The sequence below is a fragment of the Sarcophilus harrisii genome, chromosome 3, assembly GCF_902635505.1.
Source record: "Sarcophilus harrisii chromosome 3, mSarHar1.11, whole genome shotgun sequence".
NCBI lineage: Eukaryota > Metazoa > Chordata > Mammalia > Dasyuromorphia > Dasyuridae > Sarcophilus > Sarcophilus harrisii.
Genome location: NC_045428.1, coordinates 400,086,993 through 400,104,184, shown reverse-complemented (window position 1 = coordinate 400,104,184; position 17,192 = coordinate 400,086,993). Strand labels below are relative to the sequence as shown.

The 17,192-nt window shown below is 32.8% G+C and overlaps 1 protein-coding gene across 5 annotated transcripts in view; it reads left to right on the top strand.

Annotated features, from left to right (window-relative positions):
• Positions 1–17,192, top strand: part of MAP3K20 (mitogen-activated protein kinase kinase kinase 20) — a 221,045-nt gene that overhangs the window by 110,203 nt on the left and 93,650 nt on the right. For all 5 annotated transcript variants that reach the window (XM_023499294.2, XM_023499291.2, XM_012544823.3 and 2 more), the window contains exons 6-8: positions 2,096–2,124; positions 2,222–2,359; positions 12,203–12,289. In XM_023499294.2, coding sequence (XP_023355062.1) covers positions 2,096–2,124; positions 2,222–2,359; positions 12,203–12,289 — 254 coding nt within the window. The remainder of the gene's footprint in view (positions 1–2,095; positions 2,125–2,221; positions 2,360–12,202; positions 12,290–17,192) is intronic.

The window sequence follows — 17,192 nt, the reverse complement described above, 5'->3', positions numbered from 1 at the left end:
ATGTATATTATGTAGACATGGACATGTAAGGAAGTTAAAGTTTTCACTAAAGCAGAAATAAGAACAAAAGAAAAGGTGGCAGCTTCCTGGTTCCAAGCTTAGTTTATAATAATATATTGTGATGCATCAAAATTGAATTTGACTTCTAGATCTTACTGAATATCTTGGCTATATTCTCAAAATATAATGTCTATATACAAAACTGAGCAAATTTTTTCCAATTTAAATGTTTAAAATTTGATTGTTTAAAAAAAACACATTAGTCTATTGTTTTATCATTAAGTCTGAGTCAAGGCTAAAATACTAGTACAAGGTGAGGCTTGATCTTCCATTCATCTTAATAGCATATTAACTTTGAAGACTAATTATGACCATTTAAAGGTCAACACAGCTAATCATTTCACTGGTGATCATCATACCAGAACTATCCAGCTAATGCTTTTGTACAATACATGTCTTGTCCCCTGGCAAATTAATTTGAATAGATGTCCCAGGAGAGTGTTATGAATATGTCAAGAGTTAAATGTGTGGGAACCTCATGATTTTTCTGAGGTCCTATAAAGTCTCTCAGTAGAAGGAGTTATATTAGGTATTCCAACAGTTGCTTAATTTTTTTCATAATATTGAAAAGAGTTAACAATTTTCTTCTTTGTATTTCAATTATTTTAATGTAATTTTATTGACAACTAAATCTCTCTTTTGAACAGCAAAGTTTTTTGCCTACATAATCTGTTATTTATATGGTGATTTAAATTTTTCAAATTTATATTATTTCATTTAATCTGTTCCTAATCTCATTTGATTTATTTTCAGGATATATTTGGGATATAGGTTATATAGATATTATCCTCCTTATCAAATAATAAACATTCATTGAACCCTTATGATGTATAAAATGTAGAACACAGCTCTGGGGGATACAGAGGGGGATACTGTATAAACCCTTGCTCATCCAGAGCTTAAAATTTATTTGGAGGGAAAAAGTTTATCTTGTTTGACCCAGGATCACATGAAACAAGATACAGTCATATGCTTAGCTGTTCTAACTATAGGGTTTATTGATGACATAAAAACAAGTCTTCAGTAAGCATGTAAGGCTACTACCCAGCCTGACTTACTACCTCCTGGGTCTGAGTATAAATTCTGGTTCTCAAATAAGAATTAACCAATATATGTTATAGTACTAGAAAAGGAATCCTGCCTCAGAAGTGGTCTCCTTAATATTCCAAGATTCTGTGGACTATTCTATGTTCATGAGGCCAAAAAGAGATGGAATCTTTTGAAAGTCTACCAATGTAGGATAAGCAAATCCCAAACACTTTTGAATATACTAGTAATGATTAGACTAGAATAGGGATGAACACATGGGATAATGTTCATTCCTTTGGTATTAAGTACTGTACTTAGGGACTCATTCATTAGTCATTTGAGCTGTTTCTAGCTCACTCTTACCTCCTTGCTCCAAGAGAAGGAACCTAGTATAGCCAGACTACATAACATGTACAACATGAAAAAAATGTAATTTATGGATGAGGACAATTAGGCATACAGCAGTTAATGACATCTTCAAAGTCACAGAAAGTAGTCAATGGCAGAACCAATATCAGATTTTAAGTGCTACTCTGGTACATTTCTTTCTTTTTCTTTCTTTCTTTCTTTTCTTTCCTCCCTACCTCCTTTTCCTTCCCTATTCCTCCCTCCCTCCTTTTCTCTCCCTTTTCTTCTCTCCTTCCATCCCTCCTTCTCTCCATCCCTCCTTTCTCTCTCTCTCTCTCTCTCTCTCTCTCTCTCTCTCTCTCTCTCTCTCTCCCTCCCTCCCTCCCTCCCTGCTGGGTAGTGCTATTGTCTGATGAATAAAAGACTTGGTAGACTTTTCACTTTCTATACTTTAATTTATAAACCAAGGCCACCTTTCCTTTACAAAATCCTTATTATAGCCCTACTATTTTCTCCTTTTTGTAAATCTCCCAAGTGAGTCAGGGTTATTAAGTACTAATAAAGAATGCAGAAATTTAAGGCTTTCATCAATAATAAGCTGCTTTAAAAGGATGAGATTGATAGTCATATAATTCTCTTTTTTTCTTTTTACTTACAGTTGTCATAGCTGCTGATGGAGTATTAAAGGTAAGACTGTTTTGTTAAAATATGAAATTGAAGGATCTCACTAACTGTTATTTGATCAAAAAGAAATACAAAGTTGATTTATGATTTTGTTTCCCAGATCTGCGATTTTGGTGCCTCACGGTTCCATAACCATACAACACATATGTCATTGGTAGGCACTTTTCCATGGATGGCCCCAGAAGTTATCCAGAGCCTTCCAGTTTCTGAAACATGTGATACATATTCATATGGTGTGGTGAGTTGATTTAACATGTCATTCATTATGGATCTGTAATTTGAGGAATTGTGTTCAAATCTTACCTCTGTCATTGCTACCTTTGTGGGTTGGAGTAAATTAGTTTCCTCATCTTTAAAATGAGAGGATTAGACTAGATGACTTTCATGATCCTTTCCAACTATAAGTCTATAAGTCTATGATCCAACATAAAGAAGCACATAGAAAGGACTCAACATTCTCTCTTTTAAAAAAATCTTCATATTCTACTGAAATAAAAAGAAAGGGGACATCATAAAGAGTCCTCACTGACTGGTCAAATAAACTTTTAGTTCAGTGTCAGTTCTGAATAATAGGTCATCTTAATGCTTCTTTTCTTTCTAGAGGGAAAAAACTTGCTACATGGGAGCATACTAGATGAGGAAGGACCAGAACTTAGGACTGCTGGTCCTAATATTCTGAGTTGTAAGCAGAGAAAATTCCTGTTGTTCTAGGTAGAACTTGAGTGGCTTGAAGTGGATACTGGAAAAAAAGTGGATCATTTGGAACACAATTCACTTGAAAAGATTGCTAGTAATGACCAGGAACCACCAATATAAGAGGGAGGTCTGCTAACTGAGTTGCTTAAAAAAATTTTTTTTGGTGATAATTATATTTAGAGCTTTGGTTAGGATATTTGTAGGGAGACTTTAAGTAAAAAGGACACAAAATCCCTAAAAGTGTTGAAAACCTAATTAAGGAACACAAACCTGTGTTTGTGACATAGTTTAATAATATAAAAACAGCATATCAATCAAATAATATGCCCTTATTAATATATTAGTTAAGATATTAACATTCTTTCATAAGCTATTTGAGTTGGAAGGAACATTGGAAATTGTTTTATCCAGATATGTCAAACATAAGACCTACTACATAAAGCTTGTAACAGTCTCAAATGTGGTTCGAATCAAGTTAAAATGTAATAGGGAAATATTTAACAAAAAATATTTTTAAAATATTTTTGTTAAAATTAAAAAAAATAATATAGAGATGTATGGAGAGATCATATAATATTAAATTTTATTACTAAGTAAATATTTTTGAAGGAGAATTGAGTTGAATCACAATAACAGGTATAAGATTAATCGGAAGAACGTTCTAAAGGATGCAAGATCTTAAAAAGTCTTAAGGATATTGATCGGGAAAGGTACTTTTTAAAGAATTTGATTTGTGATTTTAAAAACAAAGCTGTGAGTAAAAATCTAAATATGGATAATGTACTTCAGCTCCTAAAATGGCATTCTACGAACTTTTTTGACTTGGGCTAAAGTGTATTTTCCGTGTACCACTATCCCTTTTCCTTCTGTTTACAATATTATCTTCTAATTCTCCAGAGGAAAGTTCCATAGAATTAGGATAAGAAGCCAACTTACTGCCTCAATGCCCAAGAGTCTCTGTCAAACTTCCCTGGATAAATCAGACTGAAAAAAACAAAAACAGTTGACACTACTCACCAAAAAAACAAACAAACAGATATTTCCTCTTTCCTTTCTGATTGGTTAAATTTCCTTCTCTACCATTTACTGCTAACTCTTTAGTCAAATTTTAGACATTCTCTCACTTGCCCAGACTCTACTGAACCTTGTCATTTATAACTGAATTGATGACATAATGGTAGATGAATTTTGTTGTCTGTTAAGGAACCATGTTTGCTGAAAATTAAGTTAGAGACAGGTGTGTGTGTGTGTGTGTGTGTGTGTGTGTGTGTGTGTATTTATATTCCCTTTGGATAAAAGCTAGAATTTACAATTTTGGAAGACAATTCAGGCATCTGACTAAATATACTATATTTAACTGATTAAGCTATTAAAACTGAGAATTATAAACCATTACTGGAAATGAACAAATAGTTTTTATTGAAGAGAGAAGGAAAGGAAGAACATATAAGCTCAAAGAGAAAGTAAAGTGTTAAAGTAGTCTCTTGATTCAAAGCTTTGAGATTTGAGACAGAGAAAAATTTTAAATGTAAAAATCCATTGTGGAAACTGTCTTTTATAATCTGTGAGGTATTACAGAATCACACAGAATAGACCCTTAAAGTAAGTTTAGCTTACTTTTCTATGTGAAAATAAGAATATTTATTTCATCTCATGACCCAGCAAGCAGTGAAAGAAAGGCCTAAAGGCTCTGAAAATGATCCTTTAGCTAATTTTCTAGGTCCCTCTGGCAGTTCCTATTGTTTTGGCTGAAAAGTTCATTCCTCACTCTTTTCTCTTTTGCTTCTCATACATATTTACATAAGTACAAATATTTGGGTATTCATAGCTTTACATTTTGAAGGCAGAAATTGAATATAGTGTTGAAAATGCTATTGAAAAAATCCAAAGTGAATGTTTTAATAATTCAATTCAACAAACTCTTATAGTTAAGCTTAAAATCCCCTTCTCAGATCTTGACTGACCACTCAGAAGCATTCATTGGTCATAAAGAAAGTTGACCTTGTTTCAAAATAGCCTTATTTATGAAAATAAAAATTTCAAAGCCTAATATTTTCAGGGACCTTTGTATGAGATATAAAAAGCTGCTTTTGTTCAATTGAATTGAACTTTAAATGCTAATAGCTGAAAACAAATACTTCAGATGTAAAGTATAAAGACATTAGGGAAAAACAACAACTGAACTCTGTGTTTAAGCATTAACACATATTTCACCTTAGTAGCATTGGTGGGGGACTCCAGGTTCAGAATGTGCGTTATCCTGTCTTTCCTAGATGATTTCTTTGTTACTATACGGAGCTGAATTAGAAGTAGACAGTGTGGGGTAAGGAGTATCCCTTATATCTTTTTAGACTCCTTTTCTATACCTCCCTTTTTTTAAAGTGAAGTTTTATTTGCAAACCTTTCTGTAAGTATAAACTATTGAGTTTATTGTGGAAAAAAGAAAGCTTTGTCACTTGAGTGACTAAGCATTACCCATTACTAGATAGAACTGAACTTTATCCATGAGTCAGATAGAATTCAGGGAGATTCCAGTGTAGATATTTCTTCATTATTACAAGATCTTGTTTTAGGACTAGGCTTACCTCCCACAATCCCTTTTTTCCATTTGGAGATTTTTAATAAATACTTAATAAATCATTCCAGTATACATATTAACAACATAAAGCAAATATTCCACTTATTGCCCACCCCATTTTCAAATCCATATTTTAAACCCATGCCTCTCTTCAAATTCTGCACGCCCCCCCCCACATACACATACACACACTCCCACATTCACACCCCTCATGTTTTTGTGGGGTTTTTTGAAGGTCAGTTTTGTTCATGAGAAAATATTCTCTTGACTAGTAGATACAAAAATACTTTTAGAATGACTTTGTTTGCAGCCATTGCTATTTTAAAGTCCTGAAGAACATTACTTAAAATGTCTCGTTATTCTTGCCTAAGAAACTGCATCAGCAGAATCCCATTCACAGCAGTATTTCATAGACTGAATTTAATTATAGGCAAGGGTGTTTACTTTTCTCAGGCCCTTTCATATTCCAAAGCATTTGCAATGACTTAAGCAAATACCCCAGTAGTCAGGGTTTTTAAGTAGGAAATAGAGAGCAAAAGAAACATTTTCTAGACTCTTTATCTGTGATTACTTACAAAATGATATAGATCTAAAAGGTGGTGTTGGATATTGTGGTTTGGTGGGGAGGGTGATAGATAGGAGTCAGATTTCTATGGGTTTTGTGGAAAATGTCATCCTAAGGGTGTCAGCATAGACACCCTTAGAAATGATCCATACTTATGTGGCTCTCTTCAACAACAAGATGGTTCAGACCAGTTCCAATGATCTTGTGATCAAAAGAGCCATCTACACCCAGAGAGAGGACTGTGGGAACTGAGTGTGGTTCACAACATAGCATTCTCACTCTTTTGTTATTGTTTGCTTGCATTTTATTTTCTTCATTTTCTTTTCTGGTTTGATTTGGTTTTTCTTGTGCAGCAAGATAACTGTATAAATATGTATGCATATATTGGATTTAACAAATTTCTATGATGTTAATATATATTGGACTACTTGTCATCTAGGGGAGGGGTGTAGGAGAATTGGGGAGGACTGGAACACGAGGTTTTGCAAAGGTAATGTTGGAGAATTATCCATGCGTATGTTTTGAAAGATAAAAAGCTTCAATTAAAAATAAAAATAAAATAAAATAAATGAGTCATACTTAGGAGGGAACATTTGCCAAAACAGCAGGTGAATATTTCTAATTCTTCAGAAAGCAAAGTGGGGTTTAGAGATAAGCAGAAAAGTTGTCATTCATCTCCATTGCCTCAATGGGTATTCTTCCTAGATGTCAGGTATTGTGCTAAGTATTGAGGATGTTGAGACAAAAATTAAATCACTCCTGTCCTCAAGGAGTTTACATTCTATTGAGAGAAATGAGTACATATATAAGTTAATACCAAATAAATTAAAAATCATTACAAAGTTTTCTTCACATTTTTTATCTTCAAGGTATTAAAATAAAAATTTCAGTTATTTGACACTATTTGAGGGGAAGAATTATCTGAATTTGTGAAAAATACGGATTGTGGAATATTTTTAAGTTCCTGGAGCAACATGTGCTGTTACCAAATATTTTCATATATAAGAAACCAACTTACACCCCACTACTGAGACATTAAGCAGGCAAGAATCTCTCAAAGACAAGTATCTAATTGCCCATGACATAAATGAAAAATTTTAAATGATCTCTTTTAAAATATTATTTATAAATAAATATTTCTTGAGCATCTGAGTATAAATAATAAACATACTTAAATATGTTATGTTGTTACTATTTTATGGAGATTCAGCATGGAATAGTAAATAGAGAGAAAACTAGCATAGATGCCAAGATTTGACATGGAGTCCCTCCTCTGACATATTGTCTTTGTGATTCTAGGCAAAGGTTGTTAACCATTCATGATTCCAGGCCAATGGTAGTAAACTCAATCAAAAAGTGGGGCAAAAAAAAAATATACAAGGTTCCCTCTGAGTACATATTAACTTAGAAAACCAGATAAAGATATTATCTATGTTTTATTATATTTTTATTCATTTTGTTAAATATTTACTAGTTATATTATAATCAGGTTCAGCTATACTCTGGAGAATTGTGGGATAACTCCTTTGTTCTAAGCAAGTCGCTAAGATTTTAAGTTTCAAGGAAGGCCTGTTTTTTTTTTTTCTTGTTTTCTTCTATTTTTATTTTTTATCTTATTTTTTAAATTATTATTTATGTTATTATAAACTAAAGAAATGAAATAAGCATTTTCATAGCATAGTAGAAAAAGAAAAGATTGTTGTGCATGAAACTGCAGATCTATTTAACTTACTATTCCTTTTAAATACATAAGTCATCATATAACTTTCATTTCTTCCCTTCCCCTCTCCCCTCTATCTTAGGCATGGTTACCATTAGACACAAATATGTATAATGTGTGAAATCATTGTATAAATATTTCTATTTATCAGTTCTTCTTCTGGAGGCATATAGCATCTTCCTTCATGTGATTTTTGTAGTTAATATGAGTATTTATAATAGTCAAAATGACTTAGTTACTCAAAGTTGTTCTTAAAACAATGTTGTTGTTACTGAATCCAATATTCTCTTGGTTCTGTTCATTTCAGTCTTCATGCTTTCATGCAAGTCTAGCTGTGTTTTTAGTAAGGGGAAGTTTGCTTGCCTAGAAGGTTGCTTACACAATAAAATCACAGGTCTAATCCCTATCTCCTAGAATCTAATTTAAACATATCTCCTATAATCTTTAAATATGTAAATAAATCATCTATAATTTTCAAGTCAAATCATTTATAAGCATTTATTAAGTCCCTACTAGGTGTCAGGCACTGTACTAAGCACTGGTGCTACAATACAGACATGACAGTTCCTGTCCTAAACGAGCTTCCATTCCAGTGGGGGAAAATACCACATCAAGGGAAGCTAAGAGGTATGTGGCCAGGCACTAGGGGAGTTGGGAGGAAATTATAAAGAATGGAAAAGGATTCTGGGAGGGTCAAAAGTGGAGACATAGCTGGGCTTGGGGGCCCTTCTTAGAATGGAAGTTCTTGGAGGGGGAAAAGAAACAATTAAGAGAGGCCACAGGCGTGAAGCATAATTCTAATGTGTTGAAGTCTAGGGTAGAATGACCTTCCAGGGTGAAGAGGTTTCTGAGGAGTTATAGGAAAAGTTTGGGACAGTTGCATGGAGAAGAATAATTAAATCTATCTCCAATAATTTTATTTAAACAATTTATTTAAAATAATTGACACTTTGATATATGAAAAATAAGGTAGATTTTTACCCAAGTAAAATTATTATAAATGCCATATTAATTTAGTTTGAATTAATAACAACTATTCTGACATATAATAAATACTTCCAAGGATTATTTTAGATATGTGAGAGCTCTTATTAAATACTTGATCACTGACTGATACTCATATTTTGGCTAGTGGTTCTTTCCACTTTCTACCATTTGATTCTCCTTTAAAAGCTCACATGATAGTTAAAAACCAGTTTGTTCTTTTACAAAACTACAAAAATTAATTGCATTTGGGGGAGCAGGGGTGGAGATCTATTTCCATTTTGCCTTAAATCCCTGAAGGCTATGTCTCCTAGGTATGAAAATAGTCTGACAGCAAGCAAATAGCTTACTTAAGCCTTAAAATTATATTCATCATTAAGAAATTGTTAATAAGTTATTCAATTACCCCGTTCTTCCCTGATCAAAAAATAATATTTAAGAACCTAAGTTAGATGGATGGATGGATGAATGGATGGATGGATGGATGGATAAAGGGTTGACAGAGAGACGGATGGATAGATATGGATAGATAGATAGATAGATAGATGGATGGATATTCATATAGATGTTTGTATATGATAGCAATTCCAAAAGGAGAAGTTACCCTTTGATCTGATACCTTTTTTATAGAAAAACAAACTTTGATTAGAGGAAAAGAGAGTTCTATGGTCCTTCTAAGAACAATCAAGTCTTTTTTACCCATTTAAAAATCAATAATTTTTCATTATATTGATATATATTGAAAATAATAGTTTTCCAATTGACTTTTGGAAAAGGCTTTATATTAGGAACTTCTGAAGCACAACAAGCTTTGAAAATAGAGTCACTTAGGAAAGAAAACACCAGTCCTAGTTGTCTGTGATCCAAGTTTCAGGGGAAAAAAAAAGAGAAAAAAATTGTTTGGTCAATAACTTCTCTTTGTTGGTAAGAAGGAAAAGTAGAGAAAATATGCCATTTTTTCCCAAGCCCCATTCCTCAAACTGAAAGTAGAATTTTTTTCTTAGCAAAAATCATTTCAACAGGTTAAGTTCTGTAGAATGAACAACCTAATTATTCACAGAAAATGAAATGGAGAAGACTTTCTGAGGAGGAAGATTTCTATACTATTTGGGGCAGCAGATGACTCGGTTGTAAAGAATAGATGTTAGAGTAGATACTCACTCGGTTTGTTGTTAACCACAGAAATTCACATATTTTGCTATGAATCCAGAATCTCTCAGACTACTGAAAGACAGGTTGCCTTGAAGATTGCTTTGCCACCTTAGGCTCACTGAAAAGATCTCATATGACTTTTTTAAAGATTGAAGTATATAACCTCAGCTAGTTTATTGTGGAGATCTAATGGGGTGGGAAATTTACCGAAAAGATTGATCAGATAGCTGTTACAGATGACCCTTGAAAATCTTCTTAGGAACCATTTCTCAAACTTCTTCTGACTCTTACCATTGTTCATAGGACAGAAAAAATTCACTGGGCTGTTGTGTGCTAGGAACTCAAGCTAGGAAATGCAGAATGTGCCGTTACTGAAATTGAATTAAAAATCTCATTGTGACTGATGGAACAGTCCCTGACCTCAAGGAGCTTACATTCATTGGGCAGAGAAATATAACTTCTATGTAATTTTTTAAAAAATTATTCAGTTGGATACTTTTGTATATGTATGCACATCAATATTTAAAATTTTTTTGATCTCCAAATTCTTTATTGTGCACCTTATCTCAAAATGTTATTAGCCAAGTTTTCAGTTGAAGTTTGCTGTGTGTAAGAAAGTCCTAGAAAAAAAAGCCATAGTCTTTTTCTGAAGGTTTGGTGGTCTGAGGCTTTTAATATATTCTGGGTCAATTTCTTTTCCCATTCTCTATAGGAATATTAAATCATTTCATGCATGTTCTCTTCCTATCCTTTACATTCCTGAGTCTTACCACCAGTTGAGTGGTAATTGGAATAATGAATTGAGGGGTTTCATTTTTTTCCTTCCTTTTACCCTTGCCTTACTGTATTCTAGCTCATATCCCCTGTGCCTACTGTTAGACTAAACAGAAGTGTTTGAATATGTCTTCTCATTCTTTTCTTGTCCTTAAAATATTGGCTAAAAATGCCCCTTCTAGGATATTCCTACCTTTCCTAATAAGCTCTGTGACTCAAATAGAATTATTCAGTAGCTCTTCTGAAGAAGCACCTCACACACTTGATTAAAAGCCCAAATATGCTTCAACAGATTTTTTTTTTTCCCTGCTTGAACAGCATCTGCCAATTTCCCTGGTTTTCTGCTAATTACTTTCAGTATTAGCCAGAATTCATTCGACAAGATGTGCTTGAATAAGACTGGGGACTGGCGAAGACAACATTGGGCATAAACTTAGAAGATGCTGCTAAGAGCCTTTGCCTGAGTGATGTCTAATCCTGAATCTGTGTCCTTTTTATTTAGGAAAAGAGTATGTTTTATTTAGAGCAGTTAAGTAAAAGTCAAAACCACTGAGATCTCCTCTTGCCTCAATGATTGATTCCATATTTATGGAATATAAAAACTACAGATTTGACACCATATTACTTGCTTAAAAAAAAAAAAAAAAAAAAACCTCAGTTTGCCCTTCTCTAAAGTGGGCCTGATTCTTGAAACCTTAATTCTTTTCATTTCTGTCAAAGGAAAAAGTGGTTTATGTCTCAGCCTCCATTACTCAATCTTTAAAGACATGCCCAAACTGGATTATTCCTTTCAGCACTCTTGACCTCATTGTGTTCTTAAGGCTTAGGCATTTCTGAGGAAATAGAGGAGTAGGCATATAAACAGTGGATCTATCCATATGGAAGTAAAAGATCTTATGACTTTTGAAATTTAGTCTGATAAAAGATGTTGTACATAGAGGAAAATGAAAATGTTAATATCCCACATGGACCAGTCATAAGAGAATTTATCTTGGTTTGTAATATCTCCAAAATTGGAAACCTAGAAGTTATACTCTTTCAAGCGCCTGCCATTTTGGGTTAAGTGTTTTGGCACAGCTATGGATTTTGAGCAAAACATGTTTGAAGAGACCTTTACTAAGCCTTTAAAACATATATTGGATTTGGATTGGATTGCTAAGCCTTTAAAACATATATCAGATATTGCATTATTGTCTTATAAAGATATGTCTCAAAGTCTCAGTGGGGGTGATGAGGTGGAGACAGGAAGAATATATTATTTCATAAATATCAAGTAACTAAACACAAATTTAGGAGAATGAATGAGAATTTTAGTAGATTATAATAAGATGAGGATGCTTACTGAGGGCCATTGGTTTGATAAAATTTAAGTCCTCTGACTCTTTATGTCCCAGGTTCCAAATCCAATTTTCTTTATAAAGAAAAGGAGAGGAAACAATATAAAAATGTTTAGAGGTAATCTTATTTTTATTTAAGCACATTTGCTCAAGTTTTTATAGATGGGATCTGACATGCTGGTAATTGGTTATAAATATATGCTATACCAAGTTTCAATAATATACCAAAAAATACAAAGTACAGAAATAAAAATTATATGTGTTTTTTGTTCCAGGTTCTCTGGGAGATGCTAACAAGGGAGGTCCCCTTTAAAGGTTTGGAAGGATTACAAGTAGCTTGGCTTGTAGTGGAAAAAAACGAGGTAAGACTACGTTTCTACATTCAGGTACATAGATCAGAAAACAGTATTGGGGTTTTGCAAAAGACTTTTTCATCTTCTTCAAATTGAAAGTAAGTTCACGCTTATGGAAAGATTAGCAGTAGGAGCTAACACAAAGGGTCAAAGTGATGTTATTCCTCATGAATGGACCCTTTACATCTAATTGTTGCAGCTTCACGTCGTGATGCTGTAGATCAAAAATTGTACTAGTACTGTACTAGTTTCTCAGTCTCAATTGTAAAACCTAGGGGTTTGTTCTTAGTGATGAAAGAAGCCATTGCGTCCAAGGTAGGGGAACAGTTTAACTCCATCTCCTGCGTTTAGGACATCTTTTTACTGGCCGGGAGTTGATCTATCTGTAAGAGACCTTCAGCTACTTCAACTTAACTCTCCCAGCAGGAGTCACTATAGTACAAGAAACTGTCGCTTAGATGAGAATTTCAAAATAAAAGAAGAAAAAATAGTTTCAAAAAAGGGGAAAAATTACAGTTTTGCCACCTACGTTCTCCACGACATTGAAGATGAGCTTCTCACTGGAATTGGCGAGGCAGTGGCATACTGTTCCCTTCTTCACGCAGAGCCTTTCCATTTCAAAAGGACTTCAGTGGCGTAAACACCGTTTGTGCTGTGTCCCCAGCCTCGCTTTTCTTCTTTCCACAAATTGAGGCTTTCAGTTAGTTGGACCTATGAGCCTACATCAGAGAACATGGCACATTCATATCAAAGGGAGCAACTACATTCTGAAAAGGTTTAAAATTGTGACTGAATCATACAGCCATGGAAATTCTCAGCATAAGGAGGAAGCATTCCATATCAAAGTATTATGGGAACGTAGATAACCTTATGGAAGCATGCTATTGTCTTTGCAGAACAATATAGCTTTATTTCATACAGCTTCATCATTTTCAGATCTTCTCTAACTAGTTCCAGTGGCTAAGGCAACTATGGAATAAATTAACAAATGCTCTAAAAAAAAAGAAAAAAGAGGAAGATTTGGGATTACTACACTTTAGATGTTTAAAAATGTGCTTTAAGTACATTAGATTGATTCTTATCTCCATGTCCTCACAGGAAGAAGTTAGAGTAAACCAAAAAAGGACTGTTGACTAGTAGTAACCAAGTTTCTAGCTCTTCAGAAACTTAATACAAGATAACCTTGCAAATTTGTCCTTTAGGGAGCCACTGTGGATGGTTAAAGTTTTCTGGTTAACTAATTAAATGGGAGGAAACATATTTGCTGATTATAAGGGTGAAAAAAACCTTAAAATAAATTTGTAGTTGAGAATATGTCTTTATTTTTGTTTAATAAGAATTTTTTCAGCTTTAATTAATAGTGATGTTACTTCCTAGTGTTCTATTAGATAAGAGAACTGACATATTAAACATATGAGACCAAGTAAGAAGCTTAACAATTGGAAATTTGCTAGTGAGATGTTTGGTACTGACCTTACGAATGAAAGTGAAGAAAATAACTGATGTTCAAAATGAAATGCAATCTCTTCATTTTAACTTTTCTTTCAATAAATCTGAGAAAAGTTATTTCTAAGGATAAATGTATTCTCCAAATATGTACAGCACAAGAGAATGCTTGAAATCAGAAAAGGATATTCCACATGAATGATGGTAAGGTACAGCTGTGGATCCAAAGCTTAGTCAAGACAATGGAGTAGTTGTGAAGGATGTGAAAAGGAATATGAAAGCTGGCTTTGGACAATTGGCTTTAGGATTTGGGGAATCACCATTTTTTAAAACCCTTTTTCCCCCTCAAACTTCGTAATAGAACTATGCATTGGTTATGCAAATATTTTGATAAGTAGAAAATTCTTTTACTTATTCAAAGTCCATTTCTAGCTCATACATATATGAACCGTTGTTTACAGATGTGGTGATGTACTCCTGAAAAATGTGACCTCTTAGATTATGAGACAAAGTATCTGATAGTCTACATTAATTAATTAAATATGTCAGTCAAAGAAAAAATATTGTTAAATTCTTTTAAGAAGATGAAAGAAATTTATTCTGCTTAAATATGTTTGTTTTCCTCTATTTTCATTTGATAAACTTACCAAAACTATAGAACCCAAATTTTCAATAATTTCCATTATCATCTGTCAAAAAAAGGATAAAGATCTCATTAGATTACTAGAGGCCATCATCCTAATACATTAAGTTTTTCTATTGGCATAATGTGATGATTTTATTTCCTGTTGAAATTGAGTCACAACCAGTTCTTCTTAACCTAGGATGTACAAACTTTTAAAAATTATTTTGATAACTGCATTTTGATATAATTTATTTCCTTTTTAATCTTATTTTATATGCTCAAAAATATTTAATAACCTTTTGAGAAAAGAATAACCATAGGTTCCACCAGACTGTCAAAGGATTTATGACACATAAAAGGGGTAAAACCTCTTTCTACATTAAAATAAATAAAAATTATAGAATTCCCTGAAATCCTAAAAAGATTCTATATGAAAAACCTATTGGACTGGTGGATATCAGAAATGAGGTCCAGAGCATTACTGAATAAACACAGAATTCTTTAAAGGGCCTAACAGCCAGGAAGTTGATTGGGCATTACTAAGTTCAAATTTGTAACAAATTTGGAAATTCACTCTAGTCATTTTAGTGAGATTGAACCAACGACTCATTCAGATTGTTATGACAGCACAATTCCTGCTTTATAAACATTTAACTTCTTGCTTACTTTGAAGTATGTTTAACCCAAACAGCAGAATTACCGTCCATATTTAAGAGAGCTCTCATAAAACTTAGTCTTCAGCTTTGGGATATATTTCAGAAAAAAAATTTTAAGCAAATTTTTAAATGGTATATATCTTTAGAAACTCATTCTGGGAAAGGCACAATATAATTGTGGGAGAAATCCATTTCTAAACAAATGTTCAAAAATATTTTTAACTTCCCATCTGGATATGGTTTAGTTTGTTATTAACTTTAAAGTTTCCTTTAAAAATTTTAATTTAGTATTTTATTTTTCTGTTATACATAAAAACAATTTTCAACATTTGTTTTTTAAACTTTGAGTCCCAAATTTTCTTTCTTCCTTATCCCCCACCAACTCCCTCGTTAAGAAGGCAAGTAATTAAATATAGGTTACACATGTATAATCATGCAAAACATTTCTATATAAATCATGTCGTGAAGGAAAACACAGAGCAAAAAAAAAAAAGTCAAGGAAAAAAAGTATGCTTCAGTCTGTATTAAGACACCACCATTTCTTTCTCTTAGTGATGAATAGCATTTTTCATCCTAAGTCCTTCAGAGTTTTCTTGGATCATTGTATTACTGAGAATAGCTAAGTCATTCATAACTGATCATCTTACAATATTACTCTTTCTTTATTTTTAATACAAGTCACTTTGCATCAACTTCTATAAGTCTTTTCAGGTTTTTCTGAAAGCATCCCATTCATCATTTTTTTAAGCACAATAGTATTCCATCATAATCACATGCCATAATTGTTCAACCATTTCTTAATACTGGACTTCCCCTAAAATTTCAATTTTTGGCACCAAAAATGAACTGCTATAAATATTTTTGTACAGATAGGTCATTTTCCTTTTTTAAAAACCTCTTTTGAGATACAGATCTAGTATTGGTATTGCTAGGTCAAAGGTTATATATAATTTTATACCCCTTTGGCTATAGTTCCAAATTGCTATACAGAATAGTACAATCAATTCACAATTCCACCAATAATGCATTAATGTCTAATTTCCCCCACATTTCTTCCAACATTTATCATTTTCCTTTTCTGTCCTATAACCCAGTCTAATGGGTATGAGATAGTATCTCAGAATTGTTTTTAATTTGCATTTTTCCAATAGTAGGGAGTTAGAATATTGCTTTTATGTAGCTATAGATAGCTTTGATTTATTTTATTTGAAAACTGTTCATATCTTTTGGTCATTTAGCAATTAAGGAATGACTTATTTTTATAAATTTGACTCAGAGAAACTTGCTTTGTATTCAACTCACACCTGTGCCCTCTTTCCTTATATACTCAATTGCCCTAATAACAAGAACATTTTTAAGATGTACAATTATCATCTTCCCATGAAGAAATATAAACAGTTTAACCTTATTAAGTCCCTTATGATTTCCCTTTATCCTTTTTATGCTTCTCTTGAGTCTTATATTTGAAAATCAGATGTTTATTGAGTTCTGATCTTTCCACCAAGAATGCTTGAAAGTCTTCTATTTCATTGAATGTTCATTTTCCCCCTGAAAGATTGTACTCAGTTTTGCTTAGTAGGTGATTTTTGGTTGTAATCCTAGTTCTTTTATCCTCCAGAATATTACATATTCCAAAACCTCTAATTCTTTAATGTAGAAACTGTTAAATCTTGTGTTATCCTAACTATAGCTCCACAATACTTGAATTGTTTCTTTCTGGATGCTTGCAATATCTTCTCTTTAACCTGAGAACTCTATACTTCGGCAATAATATTCCTGAGAGTTTTCACTTTGGGACCTCTTCCACAAGGTAATCTGTGTAGTCTTTCACTTTATATTTTACCCCCTGGATCTAGAATATTTTCCTTAATAATTTCTTGAATGATGGTGTCTAGCTTCTTTTTTTTTCTTTTTTTTTTTTTTGATCATGGCTTTCTAGTAGCCCAATAATTGTAAATTTATTTTTCCTGATCTATTTTCTAGGTCAATTGTTTTTTCCAGTGAGATATTTCATATTGTCTTCTATTTTTTTCCATTCTTTTTTTTTTTCTTGATTTATCATAAAGTCACTAGCTTAATTCAAAAGTTTAAGGAATCATTTTCTTCAGTGAGCTCTTGTATCTCCTTTTCCATTTGGTCAATTCTATTTTAAGGAGTTTTTTCCTTCGATGAATTTTTGTGCCTC